Source organism: Phyllostomus discolor, chromosome 7, assembly GCF_004126475.2.
Source record: "Phyllostomus discolor isolate MPI-MPIP mPhyDis1 chromosome 7, mPhyDis1.pri.v3, whole genome shotgun sequence".
NCBI lineage: Eukaryota > Metazoa > Chordata > Mammalia > Chiroptera > Phyllostomidae > Phyllostomus > Phyllostomus discolor.
Genome location: NC_040909.2, coordinates 27,151,048 through 27,175,114, shown reverse-complemented (window position 1 = coordinate 27,175,114; position 24,067 = coordinate 27,151,048). Strand labels below are relative to the sequence as shown.

General features: G+C 45.0%; 2 protein-coding genes across 4 annotated transcripts in view; one reads left to right on the top strand and one right to left on the bottom strand.

Moving 5' to 3' along the window:
* Window positions 1–10,556: 10,556 nt before the first annotated feature.
* DPH3 (diphthamide biosynthesis 3) lies at window positions 10,557–17,764 on the bottom strand. 2 transcript variants are annotated; one of them, XM_028518554.2, is made up of 3 exons: window positions 17,534–17,764; window positions 16,904–16,978; window positions 10,557–13,048 (listed from the first exon to the last, which is right to left on the bottom strand). In XM_028518554.2, the coding sequence occupies exons 1-3, from the start codon at window positions 17,639–17,641 to the stop codon at window positions 12,983–12,985; spliced, it is 249 nt and encodes an 82-aa protein (XP_028374355.1). In that variant the 5' UTR covers window positions 17,642–17,764; the 3' UTR covers window positions 10,557–12,982. The 2 variants fall into 2 exon arrangements, with proteins under 2 accessions (XP_028374355.1, XP_028374356.1); XM_028518555.2 differs by lacking the exon at window positions 16,904–16,978 and having other exon boundaries at window positions 17,534–17,737.
* Window positions 17,765–17,870: 106 nt separating this feature from the next.
* OXNAD1 (oxidoreductase NAD binding domain containing 1) overlaps window positions 17,871–24,067 on the top strand; it is a 30,442-nt gene continuing 24,245 nt past the window's right edge. Inside the window, exons 1-3 of one of the 2 annotated variants that reach the window (XM_028518985.2) lie at window positions 17,871–18,340; window positions 21,836–21,988; window positions 23,755–23,881. In XM_028518985.2, coding sequence (XP_028374786.1) covers window positions 23,763–23,881 — 119 coding nt within the window. In that variant the 5' untranslated portion in view covers window positions 17,871–18,340; window positions 21,836–21,988; window positions 23,755–23,762. The remainder of the gene's footprint in view (window positions 18,341–21,835; window positions 21,989–23,754; window positions 23,882–24,067) is intronic. The other variant, XM_036030609.1, reaches the window with a different exon arrangement.

Genomic DNA, 24,067 nt, shown 5'->3' with positions numbered 1-24,067 from the left:
CTTCTCTGAAGGCAGGGTTGTTCACACACGCAGGGAGCAAGTGCATGTGCTCGTTAGGAGAATTAACTCCCCTCTCAGTCACCAGGGGCATAGGAACCAGTGGGTAGGTGCCCCAGTCCCCATGTCTCAAGTGGATGATTTACAAGGCATTCTGGACATTTCTCAGGATGGCCCAGCAGAATCAAGCAGCAATTTTGATAATGTGCCCTGCATATCGTCTTTTACTTTTCCCCCATTTCACTTCTTCCCTCCTACACTCTTGCCTTGCAAATTCACCCACTTCATTAGCCACTGCAGTCCTGGTCTCAGGCTCTGCTTTGGGGGGAACCCAAACTAAACCACACATGACTTTCCAGGCTAACACAGATGACACCAAGTACATTCCTCCTGTGGCTTAGGGCCACAGAGCTAGGACAGGGCCCAAGCATCCAGAGCCACTGGGTACCCTGCCACAGGTCCCTATGCAATGCTCTGGGGCTGGACCTGCATCTTAACACAACCAAGAAGTTCTTTCCAGTTTTCTCCAATGGGCCAGCCTTTCTAGCAGGAACCTATTGGTGGCAAGTGATAGAAATGCAAATTGCATGAGCTTCATGCTGTAGAAGCAGGGGAGACTCGGAGACAACTGCTGAAGCATATCATATAATTGAAGGAAAGGTTGGACAACCCAACCATGGGAAGCACAGGGAAGCAGTCGGATTGCAGAGGACAAGCCATGCCAATGGCTTCTTCACGTGGAGAGGAAAGCAATCCCAAGCTGCCCTGGAGGCCCATGTTAGAGAGAACAAATAGTGGTCATGTGAGCAGGCTTCTATAAGCTCCAGGAAGCATCTTTGTCACTGTTGTTCACTGACTAACCCAAGTACCTATAACATACCTGCAATATGGTGTATGGTTAATAGATGTTTGTTGAATGAATGAATGAATGAATGAATGAATTCAGGAGGAGGAGACAGTGGGAAAGAGAGGAAAGGAGGAGATAGGGTGGGGGCAGGCATTTTGGGGTGGGATTCAGGATGAAACGATCTATCCCCCCAGCTTTAGACAGTCACTGCTCTTTCCTGGGGGCGTGGCTGGTGATACTGTCCCATCATTCTTTGGCTCAGAAGGCTGCTGTGGTTCCCCATTGCCTGAGACAAAAACTTCCCCGCTCAGTGTTACCCTGAGCTCCCCCACAGCCTGGTCCTAACCACCTCTTCCGCACATGCCCTCCACTCAGGGCACACTGGTGCACAAGCCTGTGGCAGTCCTGAGGGAGTTGTTCTGAGCCAGCATCACTGTCTCTCCCCCAGGGAAAACATTATACATATTTTTTAAAGACTTTATTTATTTATTTTTAGAGAGGGGAAGGGAGGGAAGAAGAGAGAGAGAGAAACGTCAATGTGTGGTTGCCTCTCGGCATGGCCCCCACTGTGGACCTGGCCCGCAACCCAGGAATGTGCCCTGACTAGGAATCGAACCTGCAACACTTTGGTTCGCAGCCCGCGCTCAATCCACTGAGCTATGCCAGCCAGGGCACATTATACATATTTTGTAAAGGATTTTAAATTGGTTTGATGTGGGCAGCATATCATTCTGTCCATGTAATACTTTATAGCAGAACCAGGTGGGGAATAGTAAATTCTGAATACGAAGATATACTCTTCTAACTCTAGAGGGGAAAGTAGCTTATCACATAGTTTAAAAGAAATGTATTTCTACCAATGAATACTGGCAATGGCAGAATTATAGGAATGCATATTTTACATTAAAGTTAGAGAGAATAATTAAGTTGTGTCTAATGAGTTGTGTGGCCAGTGGCTTATAATTTTGCTAAGAAAACTAGAGAATTATGAAATGAGTATCTTCATGGGTTTTGTAATTATTGCTGCTACATACCTTACTGTTACTTTAAATCTTCAGAATGGGACTTTTCCTACATAAAAGCATTCGAACAAGAGTAAATTTTGAATGAATTTGGAACCGGAGGATGGAAGATAGGTCTTATACTCCAGCAACTACAGGTGTCTGTGTGTGTGACAATCTTCTGTATTGTGGGATGCTTGGGGACAAAGTCTTGATGAGTCACGGCAGGGAAACATGACTCAGCAAATGCGTACTTCATGAATGAACTAGAGAAAGGCAGAGATTATTATTGTGCATTGACTGCGTGTCTGACGCTGCGTAGGGTCAGTCGTCTTCTTTAATCCTCACAACTTCCTGCACTGTGACTTACTGCAGGGGAAACTGGCTTGCCCAAGGTCACAAAACTAACAAAGGACTCAAATCCAGGAATGTCGGAGCTCAAGGCCCTCGCCCAGTGCAGGCCTGCTGCTGTCCTGAAAAGCGAGCTTGCGCCATCTAGTGGCGGTACTACTGCAAGCACCAGGGCAGCGCACAACAACCTTAAAGCAGCAAGCTTACAGGCCCTGAAAGGGTTTGTGGAACGTGACCCAGCAAAAAAGGCTTATCTGTACCCCACCTTCTCACAAGCCCACAGGCAACAAAAGGTAACAAAAGTTAATGGTGCCAAAAATACTAAAGAAAAACAAAGAGTACCAGGAGGTTGTAGGACAGTTAAAAACCACTGGACTGGGCTGCTGGTCCCACCCTAATGCAGTGAAGTGAAGCAGAGAGAGGAAACTCCTACTTCCTTTTAAGCACCACCTGCTAGGATAGCACAATGCACTCACTGAAGAGTCCAGGTACATTTCGAATACCCATTATGTGAGAGATGAGGCGAGCACTAGAATCAACTTGGAGGCACCTAATCCTTAACTCTCAAAAACCTCCATTATGGGGCTTATCGCATTTCATTGTATGTAATTGTTGATTTAATAAACAAACTTCTCTGGCCACAGATGTGAGTCTGCTTCCATGCCCTGTAACTTCAGCGCCTCATATGGTGCAAAGGCTCTACCAGACTCTCTCTGTCATGCAGCGTGTCCTCACGTTGGCAAGGACAGAAGCATTCACTTCCTCTGATTTGGGCGGGGGTGAGAGGCTTGCAAAGGGGACAGTGACTCCAAGAGGAGGCAGCAGTGGAGTCTCTCCAATCTTGGGACCAAGAGAAGAGGAAGGAAGCCAGGTGGGGGTGGGGGGATGGATGAGAGGCTGGGGCTTTGGGGGTGGGGACAGTTGGGGTCCAGGCCATTTTATCCTACTCGTGCTGGACCTCTGGGCCGCGAGAGGGCCCAGTCACCCAAAGATCCAATCAATGTACAAAATGATTTCATTTTTGTTGAAAAAAGTACACATGTGCCTTTTGTACACATGTGTTTACTTCATGCATGTGCACAGAGAAAGACAGAAGGTACTGGAAGGATATACACCAAGGTGTTACCAAGTATTGGCTGAGTTCTCAGGGAAGTTGAGATTATAGGCACTCTTGTTCTTGCTTTTCTTCTGTATGTTTGTGTTTTGTAATCTTGCCATAACTAGGGTATATTGCTTACACAATGAAACAAAACAATAAAATTCTATTGTCGAACATTTAATTTATACCTGCTGAGTGCTTACTTTTTAAGCATTTGTGTCCTTCCTGTATTTTGAAGTGATAAACAACATGGAATCAGGAACATTCACAGAAAGGGAAGGAGAAATTAAATAGGAAATAATAGAAAATTGTGGAAGTGGCCCAAAAGTCTATAGATGTGCAAAGCAGTTGTCAAATGCCCCATGGTGCAACAAAATCACTAAGACTTGAGCCCTGACTGGTGTGGCTCAGTCGGTCAGGCATCATCCAGCAAAGCGAAATGTCGCAGGTTTGATTCCTGGTGAGGGCACATGCCTGGGTTGCAGGTCCAGTCCCAGGTTGGGGCATGTACAAGAGGCAATCCATCAATGTTCCTCTTCCTCTCTTTCTCACTCACATCCCCCCTCTCTAAAAATCAATAAATAAAATCTGTCAAAAATTAACAAGACTTGAAAGAATATTGACAGGAATATATTCATATGTGGCAATTGGTTTTACCAAATTCTTCTCTGAGCTGATTTGCTTTTGGGACCCACTGTAAGGCCCAGGTTCGGTGGGAGGAGGTGGTTCCCTTTCTTGTTCATTCCTCAGCCACCTTAGTTCTTACAGCCATTGGACACCTCTCGCCCCTGTGCTCCGCCCCTGTGCAGCACGATGCTTGCCTGTCTGTGTGATTGCCCACTGTCCTTTTGCAAAAGGCATACAGGCTCCCAGAATCCACCACCTGCTTTCACCTCTAATTCACAGTACGACTTGGGGCTCCTTCCAAGTCTCTTCTAGAAAACTGTGAGGACTTTTTTTGTTGTTGTTGACAGCTTAGTGATTTGAAATCTCATGTTAAGCAAAGCCCTATAGGACTAGAAACAGAAATTTAATTTCGAGTCATTTTATAGGAGAAGTAACATTTTTTAGGGTTATCAGTGAGGTATAAGGCCACGCAACTAGCAGGCAATCTCAGCACCGGCCTGGCTTATTGTCCCTTCCTGGGCTATGTCACTGCTGGATGCTGGACACCAGAGAAGCTTCTGTCTTCCCACCTGGGTCTTAACCGCCGGTGTCCTGGGAGTGAAAATCAACCAGAAATGCAGCCCTTCCTCCTCTCTGAGCCCACCTCCTCCAGGGAGTGTATACCCCTGGGCACCTCCACTCCACATGGGATACGCAACTATTCTTTGGTCCTGTTGGGGAAATAAAACAATCCTGCCAACAAAAAAGACCCTGGGCTGCCAATGCTCTGCCTACAGGGCCTCTGGCTCCCCCTACAGGCCCAGCACTGCCAGTTCACAGTCATTCTAGAGAGCAGTCCCTTCTCCGCCTCTTCTTCCCAGGCCCACAGCCAGGAGCACAGCAGTTGCCGAGGTGGCCCCTTCAGGTAAGCCGGGGCAACTCTGTCGGAGAATAGAAATGGCCATCTGCCTCCTCTAAGTCACACCAGAAAAAAAGCTGAGAGAGACCTTCGAAACTATTTCTTCAAACCCTCCTGCTTTGTAGTTGAGAGACCAAGGCCTGGAGAGGTGACCAGTACTGTCCTTGGCCTCTTTGCCCAGCGCCCTGACCCACTGAGCCCACAGATGGTGCAGGAACACGTGTGCAAGCGAAAGAAAACAGAGCCATCTGGCCGAGGTCAGGTACTCCTTCTGCCTGGTTGTGTCCACGCACTAGTTCCTTAAAATTAATGATGAATAAGGAGTACATTTGGCAGAGAACGGAATTTCCAATCATTTAACTGCCAACACATACATTTGGGTCACTTATTGGTTTAAAAAAACCCATCCTGTTCTTAAAGATTCACTGTAATATAATTCTATATTTTTAAATCCACGCCCCTCTTGCACAGAGATCAGGCCTTGCTCTCGTAAACAAAATATTCCTGCAGCATATTCACTGCTTACCCATCTTTGGGGAGAGTAACTACTAGTAACCTTAATACTTTTCCAAGCAGAAAGTCCTCCTTCAGGTCTAGCTTTCCTGATTTCCCCTCCAACACAGCATGGTGTGGAGGGTGCTTAGCCAAGCCAGATGGACAAGTCATGAGTAGGCCACGCTTGGCTAGGAACGTATAAGCTATATTTGGCCGACTTGTTCAAGGTCCAAAGTTCAAAGCTTCAGATATGGCCATGCTGATGACTTCAGACTTGAAGGGAGAGCTGCTCACCTAATTTGATTCAGTCTAGATACAAACGGTTGGGTGCCACTGAATTATGTCAGGGAAATGGTTGCAATAAAAACACTCAAAATGAAGCATCTCCAGGTTCCAGCAACCTGGAAACAGGCCTGTCGGTAAGGTGGGTAATCAAGGTTCCTTTGGGTGTTACATCTCGCTTTTAATGATGCCGTGTAAGCCTACGGCCCGTTTCTCTCTGTAACTGGAGCTTATACATATCTTCAAGTGGATATTTTGGCAGACTTTAGAAATATTAACCTATTACTACTAGAGTTATATGGTGCTGAATTTGAATATGAAAAACACAGCCAAAGCCTTGCTCATCTCAAAAAGCAAATGCAGCAAAAATGAATCCTGTGGAATTGTGCGATGTCTGGCCAGTGGGTGAGAGTGGCCGACTTGTGCTGTTTCGACTGCATCCGTTTTGACCACTTGGGAAAATTTTCCGTTATTCAAACGCTGCCACAGAGGGGAAAAAATGGGATTTGGAGTCAGAAGTATCGGATTGAGATGCCGAGTGTGCCCCTTAACGGCTGTGGTGGTTAGATACTTTTGAGAAATATTCACTCCTTCCCTCCCCACCACTTCATGGGAGAGTTGTGTTTCCCTGCCCTGTTGACTTTGGGCTCGGCCCTGCAACTTGTTTTGGCCGGTGGAACTTTGGCAGACATTATGCAATGAGGACTTGACACGTGCATGCGCAGCGGGACTTGGTTCTTGCCCCTCTGCCCTGGCTAGTGCCCTGGTCCGGGGAGGAAGGGAGACGTGGGGCCAGGCCCAGGCTCGCCTGCAGTTTAGAGCCCACCCAGCCCAACTCAGGCAGGATCGGCCAACCCCAGCTCACACACAGACACACAAGAGAATTTTTGAATGACTCCTGTTTTAGGTTTCAGGGTAGTTTGTAATGCAGCAGTGCCTGAGTGACGTACAGGCAGAGACTGGGTTTCAGCTAACATGGGTGAGAATAGCAGTACTACAGTGCGATCTGAATGATGGCATGCTGTTACCACTTTACCTGTTGAAGAACAAATAGAGCGTCTGTCTCCTGCCTTGGGGACAGTTTAGCTAAGCTCCAACTACAGAACTGTATTTTCAAGAATTCCTTTCCCTGTTAGTTATGGGTTAGCTCTGACCACCAGAGGAATTTTGTGCATGGTTTGGAAGGCAGAAGCAAAGCAGCAGACGTAACTTCTATGCTCTGACAGTTGGAGCAGGGCACCGGGAACAGTGGGTGCTCACACACGCTGTTGCCGATCGGCTGGCTTGCCTTGTTCTTGGCTAAGTACTTGCTCAGTTCAATGGGGAAGGGCACCACCTTCCCCATAAGTCACCCACGTCATCAAGATTGGAGGTGGTGAAAGATGTAGGTAGGTTCCATTTTTTCTCCCGTTCACGCCAAGCTTTCTTTCCCAACTACCAATTCGGCTGACCTGTAGCTACTTTAGGCTCAACATCAGATGCAGAGGCAGCAGCCTTGCCTTAATGCTGCCTCACTCTTACAGCCGTATACAGTTTAATCCTTAAAACAAACCCTTGGTTCTCTTAGAACCCACTTAGGGTTCTTCTTCTGTGGATGGGGCTCTGACACGTATGGCTGAGTCCATTGTTGTATTCAAATCCAGGCAAGTTCCCCAGACCATAATCTTGAGGCATTTCTGATGGAGCAAGAAATATGTATGATTAAGTTTATTGTTCATTGAGCCCTTACTAAGTGCAAACACTCTTCTGTTTTACACGTATTGTCTCATCCAATCTCATTAAATGGTCCAATTCCCCACCCAGACTGGTCCACTGTTGTCATCACTACCAATGGGTAGTTCAGGGATTGCCGCTAGCTATAGTAACAGTCCCAGTTCTTCTATCTGGGACTGTGGAATTGGACCCAGTGCTCTCTGGGGTGACTCTGGGTGGCCTGTGCTGCCCTCATATAAAGAGTCTGAATCACAGAAGGTGCCCGTTAAGGGTTTGTTTACCCTCTTCCCCAATGCCCCTTGGCATTGATCTTTGTCCAAAGGAACATCCTTTGACCCTACCCAAGAACTCAGTTCCCCTCTGAGAACGAGGCCTGGCCCTCAGTCTTGCCCAGTGACTGGGCCCTGCTGCCACAGTCAGACCTCACACAGGAACTGCCTGCCCACCTCGGTCCCGAGTGCTGAGCCTCCTGGACTGAAGCAGTGTCACCCACTGGGGAGCCCCAGCCCTTACTAGACGTTCACCCCTAATTGGGAGCCATTTCATATTGAACCTCTTGCCCCGCCCCATACCCTCCAGTTACCATCCAGGAGCCACGTAGCTGTCCTCTTTGGCTGCAGCTGCGTGGGCCTCTGCACTGTGCACTGGTAGCCAGGCCGGTTTCCCAGTGTTTGTCCTTATCTCAGGCAGCAGGTGTCTAAGATGGTTTGCCAGGTTGTACAAGATTAAATTTGCTGGGGCATCTAACCCAAATCCTGAAGTGGATTTGGTGGATTTTCAGTATCAATAACTCTGGTAGTTCTGTGCTGTACCAATAATAGCCAAGTTAGATGGTGTTTCCCAGCATTCTCTTCCCTACACAGTTCTGGTTTACAGACGCCTAAAAGAGAGATTAGTGCGGCATTTGGAAGGCAGGAAGGAAGCCAGCAGCAGCTGTGACTCCAAAGATCACTGAGGTTGGAGGTGGTGAGACAGATGTGGTGGTGCCGATGGCTAACTTCTCCTCTCTCTTTCCTGCTGCAAGTCAGCTCTTCTTCCAGTCTGCCAGCTCTACTGACCAAGAGCAACCCCAGCTCATCACCATGTGCTTGGCTGTGGATTCAGAGGTAACAGCAACACAGAAGCAATGACCTTCCCAGACCTCTTCCCTAGCCCCTCCGTGGTTTCCATTCTGGCAGCTGAATGTGTCTCACGTTCAGATTTCCCCGCCAGCTCAAACCTGTCCACCAGCACCACAGCCAGGGGAGGACTGGTTAGTGGCTTTTCTTCCCTAATTTTAGGGGTGACCAATTTTCTTCTGAAAAGTACCAACATGCTTTCCTAGAATTTGACCAATATTAATTCAGAACTCTACTAGGAATTGTGTTTTGTTTTGTTTTTTCCTGAGTTCTAGGGCTCTTCTGCAAGTCTATTCAGGTGGAGGTTCTGCTGCCCTCCCCCATTCTAAGCAATTTGTGAGCTGGGAGAGTATTTTTCACTGTGATTTTTTCCATATATCCTTTGCTTTAAACCCATAACAAGGAAGACTTTGTAAAATGGTTTCCCAGTCAAATATGCAATCAGGAGCCATTTGTTTCATGGGAAGCAGGGAATGGCAGGCATCCTCTAATGGAGTTAACGAAATCCTAATTGCTTCCACCTGCAGAAGCTGTCGCTTGTGTAAGGTGTGTCATTAGCAGCCAGAGTGTGCTGGAAGCGGGACTGCCTGTTAACGTGGGGGCGCAGCCCACAGGCTGCCCACACTGGGGCTTTCCTAGTGTGCTCACCAGCCTGGCCTGGGCTCTCCGGGCACTTCAGGGCCGACTGTGCGACTGGACAGTGTGTGGCCAACACAACACTGTTCCCCACACAAGGCAGGGGTGACCACTTTTAAAAAATGAGTCCTTTTTGCTTTGCAGTTATGAGTTTTCTGCTTTTCTATCCCAGTGGCTCTCAGTTTTGGCTGTACATCAGAATCGCCAGGGAAGTTCTTTTAAAGTTCTGATGTCCAAGCTGCACTCAGACCAATTAGATCACTCTTTCTAGGGTAGCAATAGTTTTAAAGGTTCCAGTGTGCTGCTGAGTTTGGAAACCAGTTCTAGACCAGAGGTTCTGAAACTATGGCCACCTCAGAATCATCTGGAGGGCCTGTTAAAAACCACCCCCAGAGATACTCAGTGAGGTGTGGGGGCTGTTCAATACTTCGCATGTCTCACTCTTAAGAATGTTGTCAATGCTCAAAACAATGTTGAATTCCATTTCAAATTAGAATAATCTTGTTCTGCACAGGACACATTATGCTAAATTTTAAAAAAAGGTTTTATTTATTTTTAGGGGGGAAGAGAGGGAGGGAAACATCAATGTGCGGTCGCCTCTCACATGCCCTCTACTGGGGACCTGGCTCACAACCCAGGCATGTACCCTCACTGGGAATCCAACCAGTGACCCTTTGGTTTGCAGACCAGCATTCAACCCACTGAGCCACACCAGCCATGGTTATGCTAAATTTTTTAGTCATTAACTCATTTAATCATTTGCACAAAGCTTCCATTCTCATCCTTGAAATCAGAACAAGTGCCAACCTGAGACATCTTCTGTCTACCCTTTGCAAAGGCACCTGCTGCAGTTGCCATCACACTACTGGGTTTGGTTCCTTCTGGGTCCTAACCACAGTCTGTAGTCTTGTTTCTCTCTTCCAGTCGCGTGTAAGCTCCATGGCAGAAGCCCTGCTTGTCTTCACCTGGTGCCTAGCAGGTAACAGGCACTCCACAAACATTTGCTGAATTAATGAATTCATAGCAACCCCAGGAAAGAGGTACCAACACAGTCTGTATCCCACAGACCAGGGCCTAGAAATACAAAAAAGGTTAAGTAACATGCCCAGGATCAGTGTGGAGGAACCGAGGCTCAGACTGACCAGGGCTGGCTTTCAAACCACTGCAAGAACTGGTCGTCCACCTTCAGTCCTCTCCCGGCCATAAATGAACCACTCGCCTAGGAATGCCATCATTGCCTGACTGCCACTTGATTCAAAACTATGCATTCCCTCCAAATAACAGTAAAAATTCAGAGCTCAACCCCATCTGGCCAGAATGTAGAAACAGTGGCAATTTCTTTCCTATTTAAAAACTCTACTGTTCATACTGGAAATCTATTTACAATGCTCCAAAGCAGGTTAAAAATTTCCACCTTCTATAACATTACATCAAAACCCTTTAATACAAATGCTGGTATTTAGTGGAGGGAAAAAACCCACATGAAAACAAATGGATTTGAATTATCTGACTTTATTGAGCATGCCAATATAATTACTCTGGCAATAAATTAATATATAGTTACAAAAATGTTGAGTGCTTCCTAAGAAAATTCTTCTGAATGTGTAAAGGATATGCAGAACCACTTATACAGTTGACTATAATTTTCAAACTCAGAAGTGTGGTAACATCAAGTTACTGAAGAAGAATGGAGTCTCTTATAATTCATGATTTAGTTGTTTTGAGTTTATGAAGGTTTCAATGACCATTTCAGTTCCTGCAAGCTACAAAACCTGAACTGACAGTTTACAAACCACCTGATCCAGCCTCCTAACAGCACAGATAATACACTGGCCTTGCCCAAGATCACAAAGCCAGTAAAAGACAGAGGTTGAATTACAACTCAGTTCTCAGAGGTGCTCCAGAAGTGTCTGCTGAATTAAATAAGGCACATATATCACATCACACAGCACTCTAGCATGACTGAATGACCCTGGCTTTACTTTCTGCCTAACAGGAATTTAAATTAAATCCTCATGTGTTCTTCTGTAATTAACAACTTTAGTGACTTGGCTGCTTTGGAAACAAAACCGTCCCCATGTCTGCAGCTAATCCGATTGCTGTTTACGCTTTTCTCCCCAAACATCTGGCCCCGGGGCCACTTTTCTTCCTGCTCTTCTGTGCTCAGATCTATATCAAGGGTCTCTATTCTTGTCTGAAATTCATCATTAACAGAGGGAGCTAACATCATCAATATCTACAAAGCCATCAATTTCTGCATACCGGGCAGTTTGCTTCTTTTCGCAGATCATTTCTAACAGAGTCAGCGCCTGCTCGGTTCACCTGAGCCACTGCTGATTCCAAAGCCAGTGTTGGATGGCTTCTGGGGGGTCAGTGATCCCAACAGCAATGAGATTTCTAATCGCATCATGGATATGCCATGTAATGCTTCACATAACGTACAAATACTTCTGGCACATATATTTGGTGATTTATTTATGTCTTAGCTAAGGGCTGCACATAGCCATGCTGCTGACAGCAACCCCCTAAAATAAAAGCCACTCACTCTTTAAAATGTAAATCCTAATGAGTGTGTGCAGCATGTTTATCAGTCAGTAACAGAATGTGCGTATGCTGGCAGGTTTGGTTGTAGGAGCCACTGCCAAAACCACCTGCCAGGTATTTGTGCATTTTTTTTAAACTTTATACACATGGCAAAATTGTGTATATAAAGGGAACTTCTGAATTTCCATGTAAGTGATGCTAATTCCTTGCTACTCTCAGCACGGCAGCAAAGGAAAACTGATAGCCTACCTTTACGTATGTCTTTCTCCAGGGCATTTCTCTGTGAAAGCGAATGTCTGGTTTGTTTGCAACATGGAGGCTTCTCAGATGTGTCCCAGGGGCACATTTATTTAGAGCAGGTATCTCATTTTCAAGTTCCTCCCCAGCAAACACAAGAGTTGTAAGTAAAAGCTTCACCTTTGGAGCAGTGACTTCATTTTGTGGGAATGCTAAAGCTCTGCCGCCACCACGCAGACCTGACATTAACCCCTATCTAGAATGAAATTCCATTAGTTGGATCTACAGGGAGCCAACAAGAACCCTGATGCAGAAGTATTATTTGCTCTGATCTAGCCACAACATGGAGGCATTTAATTTGCTAAGCTGGCATGCTTTTCTCCCCTCATTCTGTTACTAATTTCACTTCCTTGGGATGTTTTTTTTTTTTTGGGGGGGGGGGGGCTTGTCCTGATTTTCAAGGAATATGCAGAATATTGATAAAGAAAACTTGAAATTCTTTGGTCACTTCACTTTTGACTTTCTCTGTTACCAACTTTCAGCTCTGGAGGAAGCTGTGAGCTTCGTATACTTTCTAACACCACGACCGGAACTCAGAGCACGAAAACGGCAAACACACGCTCAGCAGAACAGGAACGGCCCGGTTAATGGCCGGACTGGGAAGGCACAGTGCCCAGCTTTCTTAAGTTTAGAGGAATGAACCTGATGCCAATTTCAAAAAGGGCTAATTTTAATCATCTTAATAACCAATTAAAAATAAAACCCCTTTTTTAACATTAAGAAATCCTAATGATGTTGAGGTAGATGATGCTGTTATCAGGTAATAATAGGTATAAGATAAAAATAAAAATAACAAAACAGAGGGAAAGGATGCATTGACTTGAAATTGTCTTCCTTTAAATTCATGTGAAAGATTAAGAACACTCTTTCCAGTTCAAAGTTCTAAGCAGGAAACCCAGATGTGCCATGTCACGGACTTGGTCTTTAATTGGAGATGAACTCGGCAGCCAGTGGGAAGAATCCAGAACAGCAAACTGCAAAATGGCTGTCCCCATGAGGAAGCCGGTCACTTTGCCTTTGATTTGTCCAGCTGGGCACACTCCCAAATATTCAGGATGCGGAGTCCTAAAGTCTTTTTTAGCATTTGACTAATTCTTTGTTGGTGGAAGGGGCTGGGACTGTTTCTCCACACATAAACTGCTCCTAAGAAAGCACAAAAAAGTGGAGTAAGCACTGAGTATGTCATTGATGCATCAATATTAACTTTCATCTTGTCACAGAATCGATGCAGCTCTGTGAGCTTTTCCATTCTATCTCATTTCATCCTCCTTCAAGAATCAATGTCAGCACCAGAATTATAAACTCAAATATCAGTTTTAGCCATGCATTCATATTTAATATAAAGCATCTTATAAACATACCCATCATCATTACAAAGCACCCACCTCTCAGAAATGACATTCTTAAAGACACTGCCACATCTTTTAAGTTTCTGTATTAATTACTACTTACACTAAAATTTCCCCACTTCAGTATTTGGCCATTCAAATAACTCTCCTCTTCAAAACTATTACTTCTTCCAACTAAAACGGACAGCTCCTTATGTGTTTTCCAGCAGAGATACCTGCAATGTTAGCTCCACTATGAATGAAGTCCAATCTCCAGTTATTTATCCTGCCTCACCAACTACGAGAACTCCCTGCTCCATAGGTTACCCAGCATGCCTGGCAACCTGACTCCCGTGAGGATCGGCCTGTGTCCTGTCCCCGTTGCTCTCTCACTCCTGCCCAGCACCTGGAATCCTCCCCCTGCTCTTTGGGACTTAAGGTCCCCCAGCAGCACAACACTCCACATCCTCAACCTCTTCTTTAAACATCCCCGTACCTTCTTGCTCTCATACAGTAGTTCTCAGGGGGCAGGGGTGCTGGGGGTGGGGAGTGGTGTTGATTTTGTCTCCAGAGGACATTTAGCAACATCTGGAAACATTCTGGGTTGAGACAATTGGGGGTATAGGGTGCAAGCGGGTAGAGGCACAGAATAGCCCTGTCCAACAAAGAGTTACTCAGCCCCAAATGTCCACAATGCTGATGTTGAGGAGAGGCCACCCTCTAAAGACACTGTTCCCCATGAACCCTCTCAAGCGAGGGCTCTGGGTTCTCGCAGAGCCCCAGTGCTGCTGAGGCTGGAGGAGGAGCTGGCTGCTCCTTTCCACCACTGTTCTCCTTCCCTGTCTAAAACGCACCAACTTTGCCTCTTATGCCACGAGACTGTGTCACCACTGCTCCTCTCTGTTGCTGTCATCTACTCCCCTTGGGTTCCCATTCCAACCCTTCTGGAATCTCCACTGTATTCATCCTATCCCTTTTTCGCTGTCCCTCGCGCCCTTAATTTACCTAGTTTAAAGCCCACAGTCAAATACATAATCACTTTTCTCCCACTCCTTCCTATTCACTTGGCAAAAACACAAGCCTGGTTAAATCTAACTTCCTATGTCTACATTCACCCACACAGCTGAGTGTCTACCAGCAAACCCTCTCTAGACCCTCTATCACCCCCAGTTACCACCCCAAGTCTCTGATCCCCTTGGCAACAAACTCCTTGAAAAAAATGTCTACATCTGCTGCCTTCTATTCTTCTCTCCAGCAAGTTTTCTGCCAATCAGGCTCTGCCTCCATTACTCCCCTGAAACTGCTCTCAGCACTGACACAAGTGGTCTGTTAAAGCCAACGGTTAATATCCAGTTACCTTTCTCTCCGTGGCATCTGACAAGGCTGATCCCTTCCTCTACCTTTTCTCATCTGGCTTCCAGGATATGACACCGGTGGTTTTCCTCCTTCCTCTGTGGCTGCGCCTCTTCACCCAGCTTTGCTGATTCTCGCTTCCCTTCCTAACTTTATGTTAGAGTGTCCCAAGGCTCAGTCCTTCGTCCATCATTACTACATTCAGTGCTGGTGGTCCAATCTCATGGCTCTGAATGCTGGTTGTATGCCGATAACCCTCAAATTTACAGCACCAAGTGACCACTCTCTGAACTCCAGACTTGCATAGATTGATTGCCTTCTCGCCCAGTAACCCCTCAAGCGACGGCTCTGTGTTCTCTCATAGCCCCCAGGGCCTGCTTGCCAGCTCCACTTGATGAAAAACAGACCTCTCACAAACAGACCGTCCAACTCCTGCCCCTGTCCCTGCAGCCACTTTCCCCTCAGTTCGTGGTAAATCCATCTTTCCAGTTACAAAGGCCAAAAATGTTGAAATCATCCTTGACTCCTCTCAAATATATCCAAACAGTAAGAAATCCTTATCCTTTAAAGTGTACCCAGAATCCAACCACTTCTCACCACTCCCATTGCTGCAGCTTGGTCCAAGCTACCCATCCCTCCTTTGATTAGTCCAGCAGCCTGGCTTCATGCCTCCACATTTGCCTCTTTGCAGTCTACCTGGACACAACAGTCAGACTCCCTCTTTTAAAACTTGAGTTGACCCTGGCTGGTGTGGCTCAGTGGATTGAGCGCTGGCCTGCAAACTGAATGCTCACCAGTTCGATTTCTAGTCAGGGCACATGCCTGGGTTGTAGGCCAGGTCCCCAGTGCGGGGTATAAAAGAGGCAACCTATCTGTGTATCTTTTGCACATTCACGTTTCTCTCCCTCTCTTCTCTAAAAATAAAATCTTTAAAATAAAAAACCAAAAACTTGAGTTGGATCACGGCACAACTTGGTTACAGAATCCTCCTCTGGTTCCTTGTATCATTGGCACAGGCAAAACCAAGGTCCTTAGAGTGGCCCACAAACTCCTCTGTGATTGGCCCCACTGCACCGCACCATTCTTCCTGGACGGTTCTCACCCTCCTTTACTCTGCTCTGGCCACACTGGCCTCCTCGCTGTTCCTCAATATAGCCAAGCATGTCTCTGCCGTGGGGCTTCTTCACGTGAAGTTCCCTTTGTCAGACTGCTCTTGCCCCTAATATATACCGAGCTCACTCCCTCACCTCCTTCAATCCTTGCTCAGTAAGGCCTGCCATGAGTCCCCTGTTTAAAACAGCAACCTCTTCTCACACCTGCACTCCTGATCTACCTTACCCTGGTCTCTCTGTGTTCCAGAACCCATTTTAATATAAGAAAAATCAGCAAACTTCTAGATTACAGTCTAAATTACAGCCTGCTTCTCTATGAGGCTAAGTGCCTTGTTCCTACCTTCCCTATAATCATGTCAGAGATCATCCTAACGAACGTCAAGCTGTTTTATGTCAATGATATCTCAAAAGAAAAAAAAAAAGGATGTTAAGCTTCTTACTTAAAACTTTATTCAAAGTACTAACCAAAAGTTGGGATAGTAATATTTATTTTGTTTTCTATTCTTAATATCCTTGGAGGAAAACCGACAGGACAACTACAGACTAAAAAAATGATAAAACTGCAACTACAATTATATCTCAAACAATATACTACAGAGTTCTGTGTGTAAGCCAGACAAGAAATACGATACGATTGTTCCCTTCAAAATAAATCTAAGCAATCTGAATTTTAATTACTTATTAAAGGAGAAATAAAGAATGCCAAGTAGCCTTTATAATTATTTCTTTTACTTAATAAGTAATTAGTAATTTTCACTAGATAAGAGTAGTTTTTTTATTGCCCTGTCTACAGCTAAACGCAGTTAATTTGAGCTTAAAAAATTTTAATTTACAGCCCTGGCTGGCGTAGCTCAGTGGATTGAGTGCGGACTGCAAACCAAAGTGTCGCAGGTTCGATTCCCAGTCAGGGTACATGCCTGGGTTGCAGGCCATGACCCCCAGCAACCACACATTGATGTTTCTCTCTCTCTCTCTCTCCCCCTCCCTCCCTTCCCTCTCTAAAAATAAATAAATAAATAAATAAAATCTTTTTAAAATTTTAATTTACAATATGGCTGTTTATTAAGGGTTTCTAAAATGTTTTAAAAACAAAGCATTTACTTAACACTGTTAGTAAACATTCTCCTGCACTTACATATCATAGACAGTACTCCAGGTTTTTGTACCACAACCCTCCACCCACTGTTTAAAATTTCACCCCTTACTTTGTCATAAATCACTTTTATAATGAGAGAGCAGCTAGGACACGTCGCCACGTCTTCCCCATTCTCCAAATCTTCCTATAACAAAATCAAACACGGAATTATCAGCATCGCCTTCCCTCCGCAAACTCCTGCTCCCAAACCTCCCTCGCACTGGCCACCTAACACCTTTGTGACTTGCCTCCCCACAAGGTCTGTGAGGGCCAAAGTGGCCTTCCGAGAGAAATGACGACCCCAATTTTTCCTGGGAACGGCACTTGGGAGAAATACCCCAGAAGGCTGGTCAAGATTCAGTTGCCTTGAAACCTCTGGGAAGACAAAAATGCCTCCCTTGCTGCAAAGAAGTCTCCCAGGAAGGTGGACCCGAAGGCCACCTTCGGGTGGATGGCGAAAAGTCTGAGACTCCCCGAGAGCCACCCCCTTCCTGACCCCGGCCCCATCCACGAGGCCTGACTAAAGACCAGAATGGAATGACCACTGACAGCTAAGAATATCAGCTTTCGGGAGATTCATAAACTGGATGAAAAGGGCGTGGATAATCCGAGTCGCGTGGGCCACGGGACGGCGGAAGGAACGCCAGAGCGCGACAACGCGCCTGCTCTGAGGAGCAGCCGGGCGGAACCCTGAAGTTACCTTGGTGATGCAGAAGTTATCGCCACAAGGGCAGGGGTAGAAATACGTCTCCAAGTCCTCGTCATATTGGAAATCCTCGATTTCCACCTCGTCATGAAACACCGCCATCGTACGGGGGCCAGATGACGGAGCCCACCAGCCGAAACCGACCCAGGTCGATCTAACTGAGCGGATGATTGCTCTAGCCGGGCGTAGTGACGAAGCACTGACGCAGAACTATCGCTTCCGGCGCATGGACAATTACGCATCTGCCGGCTTGGAGGCCAAATGGGTGACCGGGTCGCGGTCACCATGGAGATGGCTGAGCTAGGGTGTGGGAAGACTCTGAAAGAGCGTGCTTGCTCCTAGGCGGTGTCGTGACGGCTCCGCCCTTGGACGGAAGTGGCCAATAGAAGGTGAGGATCGCTCAAGAGGCTGTACGTCACGTCGGGGACACCGGAAGCTTTCAGGAACCGGCGGAATTTAGTGCTGTTCTGTAAGCTAGGTATTCGTGGTGCTGGCGGCACGCGGAGGCACCTTAGAGCGTCTATAGTTGTCTGGCCTCACGGCCGTGGACCTTCGATAGGCCTTAACAATAACCCTCTAAAGGCCGCAGCAGGTCTAGATAGCACAGTCGGGGCCCTCGGTGCCTGTGGGTCAGGGCCGCAGCCTTGCTTGGTGTTCGGCGGCGGGAGCAGCTCAGCTTTTTCAATCTGTGTGCCTTCCCGGAGACCGACGAAAAGCTTCCTTGGAATTTCGATTCACCGGGTGACCTTGAGCTCTGGGCGACGCCTTGCTGGTAGTTCCTGGCTGCACTCGGCTGTTCAGGTATAGCCCCGCCTCTTCGTCACCCCAGATTGTCTTCAAATGCCTAAATTGTGTTGCTGAAAGGACCAACACCTGGGAGGCAGATGGAATTCTAGTCTTATGTTTGCCGAGCATGTGACATTATTTACTACAGAATTTGTATTAACAGTAATAGGATCACTTTTATTACAAGGAGTTTGCTTTATGCCCGGTATTGTGCCAAGTATAATTCTTCCACCAGCCTTCGGAGTTTAGACGTTATTCCATATTATTAATCTTCAAACTGAGATCAGAGCTGGGTATCTAGACCAAAATCATACACCTAGGAAATGAAGAGCCTGTCTGTCCCCAAAGCCTGACAACACATTACTTAATTTACGTGAACCACAGTTTCTTTTTCGTAAAAGGAATGGCATCAGCGGGCAGAGTTATTACCATGAGGCTTCTTTATACCTTGAAAATAAATAAAATAAAATGCAAATAAAAGGTGCTTTGTCTAGGAAGCAGTACTAGTGCCTGTTTTGGTATAGCCGGGTCCCCGGGGGTAGTGTTTCATTTCTAGGCATTAATTCAAATCTTGGTAGAGCAGCAGTGCAGTGAAAAAAAGTGCTATTGAGAAGCAAATTTGGGCCCAGCATCTGATTGTTAAAGCACTGGGAACTGGATATTTATATTCTTTGGGCCTTATTTCTTCTTCTGACTAGACAACAGGTTGTATTAGAGGTGATTTACAAGATCCCTTTCAGATCTAATACCCTACTTCTGTGTGGGAATTACGAGTTTTACTTGGTTCAGCAATCATGTACCACACTTAGTTTATATTCACGTAATACATACGTGTAATACTCGTGTATACACATCCCTCTGCGGACTGCAGAGATATTCACCAGAGCTTCCCTTGAGACCTGGATTTGGGTGTCCCTTGGCTTTCCAGTTTCCATCCTGCCATCTGTCAGCCATGCCCTTTGGCCAGAGGTGGCGCCCTATATGGTTCTGCCCAGTTTTGACTTCCTACTGTGCAGAAAAAAATAAAACCAGAGCCAAACATGTGATGCAGTTTTTTTTACTCCCCCGCCCCAGCATTTTAAAATAATACATTACAATGACTATTAAACTTTATTCTTAAAAAGTAATGGAAAGATTCTGTAATGAGACATTTCTGGACCCCGAAAGCATGACAAAGCAGATTTACTAGTTGCTATAGGATCATGTGAGATCACAAATTTATTTAGTTGTAAAAGGTTAACATACTGATCTGGAAAATAACAGTGACCAAAATTCTTAACATAAGATTGAACTTAGAAATAAGTCACAGTCATATAGTAGAAGCTGTATTTTGTGAGTGCTGTTGTATATCGGGCTAAGGGGAATTATTTATTAGCAATATCAGACTGCCTCTTAAGATTGACAGGAAGCCAGGGGGTTAATTCATTTGGGTTGTTTTTTTGTAACACTTGCCTGCCAGGTACTTCCGTCGACATTTATTTCTCTCAGCAGTCCAGTGAAGTGGTGTTGGCATTCCCATTTAAAAATGATAAGAGGTGACTCTGGCCCAAGATCAAAAAGCAGGAAGGAGTCAGATCTGCATCCAGTTCCATGGATTCCAAGTCAAGCACTCTTGAAATAACTTGTATGCCACCAGGGTTCCCTTAACCAAATGCCAAATGCCAGGAGCCCCTTTGCTTCTTCAGTGGCACCTCCGATTCTACAACAATGGGTGCCATGATAATTCTGTGAATTTATTTCAGTGCATTGATGATCTTTGAGGCATCCTTGGTTTTTCTCTTTCACACCTCATCCCATCTATCAACAAGTCTTAGGGCTTTAATTCCAAAATATGTTCCATGTTCATCTACTTCTGTCATGTCTGTAGCTTAATCCTACTCCAGTCTTAGACTAGAGCCTTCTAATTGGACGTCCTGCTTCGACTCTTGCCCCTGTGATCAGTTCTTTGCATTGCAGCCTGAGCGATCCCTTAATGTGAATTCAGTCACATCCCTCTCCTAGTTTATTCAAACCGTTCAGTTGCTTCCCATTGCCCTTAGAATAAAGGCCATCTGCTTACTGTGGCCTGGTCTGGCCCACCTACCTGCTCAGCTCATCTCGTATCACTCCCCTCGCTCACTGCTGTCCAGTCGCACTGACTGTGGTTCCTGCACACACCAGTGTGGCTGTGACTGGGCCTCTGCCCAAGTGCTCTGCTCTGAACATCTGCTTGGCTGACTCTTCCTCATCAGCATTCAGGTTTTGGCCCTTGTCTCTTGAGAGAGACCTTTCCCGATACTCCCCTGCCCACCCTACTCTTACCTGTCACACACACTATAATGAAAGCTTCGTGATGGCAAGGACCTTGTGTCTGGTTCTTTATTGTGTCTCCACGGCCTACAGTAGTGCCTGGCACCCCAGTTATTGTTTAATAAATTAAGCGTCCTCACTGAACAGAGACCAGTATAGGTCATTTTAAGTCTTAAATCCATTGCTTGCAGTAGTTTTTTTTTAACTGCCTAAACAGATATGTTTTCTTTAGCATTTATGATCATTTTTCTCTTTCACAAATAGTTAATTAAGATTTTGGGGGGTGAGGTAAGGCCTATGAGGATACAAACGTTTATGGAATATTCTTGTTGGTATTGTTTTAGAAATTACTTAATATATGTTAATATTATATAGTCCATTAAATACTTACATTGCATATGTGAAACCATTGGACACATTTCAAAAGAGGTATCTTTTTAATTTTTTTTTTTAATATTTATTTATTTTTAGAGAGAGAAGGGAGGGAGAGAGAGAGAGAGAAACATCAATGTGCGGTTGCTGGGGGTTATGGCCTGCAACCTAGGCATGTGCCCTGGCTGGGAATCGAACCTGGGACACTTTGGTTCCCAGCCCTCACTCAATCCACTGAGCTACGCCAGCCAGGCAAGAGGTATCTTTTTTTAAAAAGTACCTTACTGCTTTGGTAATCATTTTGAACACCACTTCATAAAAATACCCGTTATTTACCAGTAGGTGGCACTCTTGGTCATTATTGTTACAAAACAAGGTTTTAGAATTTAAAAGAGGACAGCTTTAAAAAATTAACATTTCTTTGTTTTCCAGTTCATATACGCAGTAGATCATTCAGACGGCATAATCGCTGAAAGGAGTGTCTTATGTGAGGACTATTTTAGTAATAGTTGTCTAAACCATTGGGCAGAACAGTGTTTTCATATTAAACCATATATTAGTTGAATTTTATTAGGGAACTTCACCTTAAATGACACTAACTGAATCCCTCCAGCCATTGGTCTGGTCTTTCATAGGGTGGAACCAGAAAAATGGGGGGGAAATCCAGAAAAAAGAAAAATAGAAAGATGAGAGGAAGAATTAATGAAAAGGGGAGAAAGGGAGAGTAGTTTTGCTGTGAGGTGATGCCTGCTGATTATAGCCAGCCTTTTCTTTTGCAGCTAGGAGATAGTAGTGCTTTTTAACAGTTTTCCAAAGCATTGTTCTTACATGTTGTCTCTGCCATTGCAGGAACTTTGTGAGAACTTCAATACATGGAAACACTGTCCAGGCTCCCACCAGTGTGTGTCTGAAGGTCTCAGTATAAAACCAGGAGCAGAGTATTGCATATCAGCCAGCCAGCCAGCCATACACTTAGTTCCTAAAATTTCATGGACTTTTAAAGTAAGTTTCTTTCTTTCAATGATTAACACACCATTTTTGGTTTAGCATATTTAAATGAGAGAAACTACATTTAGTAGTCTTGTATGAGGTAAAGAGGCACTATACTTTTTTCATTTATTCAAGAGAAAAATAGCAAGGAGCATTATTTATTTACATTGATGCTACATCATGCTATGGCAAGAAATAGATGTTTTACTTTATCTAAAGATTAGTTATGACGCAGTGGCTTTTTGATATGAATTGATTGTAACTGAATACATTACATATGGCTTATATCACCACCTGACTTATTTACTTCATTTTCTGTCTCTACCTTCTGAAATATAAGCTTCCCAAGAAAGTCTGTTTTGTTAATGTCCGTACTCCCACATAACGGACTCTGGACAGACTCTTAATAAATATTTGTCAGATAAAGGGCTGAATTAATGAATGTGGAGTTGGAACATAAGCACATCCAGTTTGAATATTTTCCTAACACTAAATTTATTACAATTAATTTATATAGTGCCTTCCAGAGAGCTTAGGAAAAAAGAGTATTCCCGTAAATCTTCATTTATTCTCGAGCTGACCGAGAGGAAAGGACAGGTCTGCAATATAACATGTGAATGTGGCCAAGAAATAGGTGAAGAAATATTAAAAAGTGGGCCGAGGAAAACAGAATGGTAGGAACCAGAAAACCCGAAAAAACAAAACACATTGTCTGACTCCTACTCAGTGGTTTTCCTGATAGGCCAGTAGTCTTTAGACTTTGAAATGGAACCTTTCTGGGTTTTTGTTTTTTAAACTTTTTATGCAAGTGTAATTTATAAAGAGAAGTCCATAAATCCTAAGAGGACAGCTCGATTAACTTTTTTATAAAGACAATTGATTTCCCACATACCCCCGGCCCCCACACGTGCATTGCCTCCCCTGTCATCAGCGTCTCTCACTAGAGCTGTGTGGTTGTCACAGCTGATGGACCTGCACTGACACATCCTTATCGCCCAGAGGCCAGGGTTTACGTCACGGATCGCTCTTGGCGGTGCACACGCTATGAGTGTGTAATATGTATCCATCATGTGGAATCATACAGAGTATTTTTACTGCCCTGAAAAATCCTTGGTGGTTTAATGGATTTTTACAAACTGAGAACACCCGTGCAGTTAGCATTCAGATTATGAAACGACATTGTCACTGTTACTTCCCAGGGTGAGGACTAACGTGATCTCTAGTGTCATTGATAAGTTTTGTCTGTTTCTGCACTTTTTATTACTGGGTCCATACACTCTGCTACTTTGAGTGGCTGCTTTCATTCTTTTCATTCACTGTGATGTTTGCAGTATTTATCTGTGTTATCACATGTAGAAGCAGTTTGTTCTCATTGCTGTGAACCTCAGTTTGTTTTTCACTTGCACTTTATCAAGAAATATCAGAGACTTATGTGGTGCTATTTGGTTGGAGTACTATTATCAGGCATTTGGAAAATCTACTCTCCTGTAATAGTGTAAGGTAAGTCATGTGAACTTGGTCAGAGATTTTGGAAACTAATAGAGAACATGAATATCTGATGGAACCAATAATTACATATGTGTGCAGATCAGTTAAATTAACTCTCAGTAGAGGCAGAAATTTTGTCAGGGAGAATTAGGCCTTTAATTGCTTTCCTATTGGATCAGCTCACAAGAGCACGAACAAAAATCTAAACCCTTTTTTATTGGCCTTAAAGTAGTCTGATATTTCTCTACTTTCTCTTAGCATATTGTAATTTTCAGCTTGTGTTTGCCCAGGAGGCACCATGGCCTGTGCTGCAGTCTTGGCTCCTGCGATGTTGCGAGGCTCTGTCGGAGCCGTCTGTACCCAGGCTGCTTTGCTGAGAGCGACACCCAATGCCTTGCGCCACCTTACTCTAACCAGGTGAGCCAGTGGCCTTCAGGGTCATTTGAGGTTGATTTTCAAAGAGACTTGATCTGCTGATGGTCAGGGGAGGCATAGCAGACCCCTGAAGGTGTAACATGACTCACCACTTAAATGTGCATGATATTGGTAAATTGTTACACTTCAGTTAGATGTGCAGATTTTCACTGACCATTTTCTCGGGTC

Excerpts from the sequence above, each read along its gene's own strand:
- DPH3 (XM_028518554.2), bottom strand. The coding sequence starts at position 17,641 with ATGGCGGTGTTTCATGACGAGGTGGAAATCGAGGATTTCCAATATGAC. Across the intron at positions 16,979-17,533 it reads ATAACTTCTGCATCACCAAG|GAAGATTTGGAGAATGGGGA; the intron begins GTAACTTCAGGG and ends ATTTTGTTATAG. Across the intron at positions 13,049-16,903 it reads TAAAAGTGATTTATGACAAA|GAGCAGTTTATGTGTGGAGA; the intron begins GTAAGGGGTGAA and ends GTGCTTTCTTAG.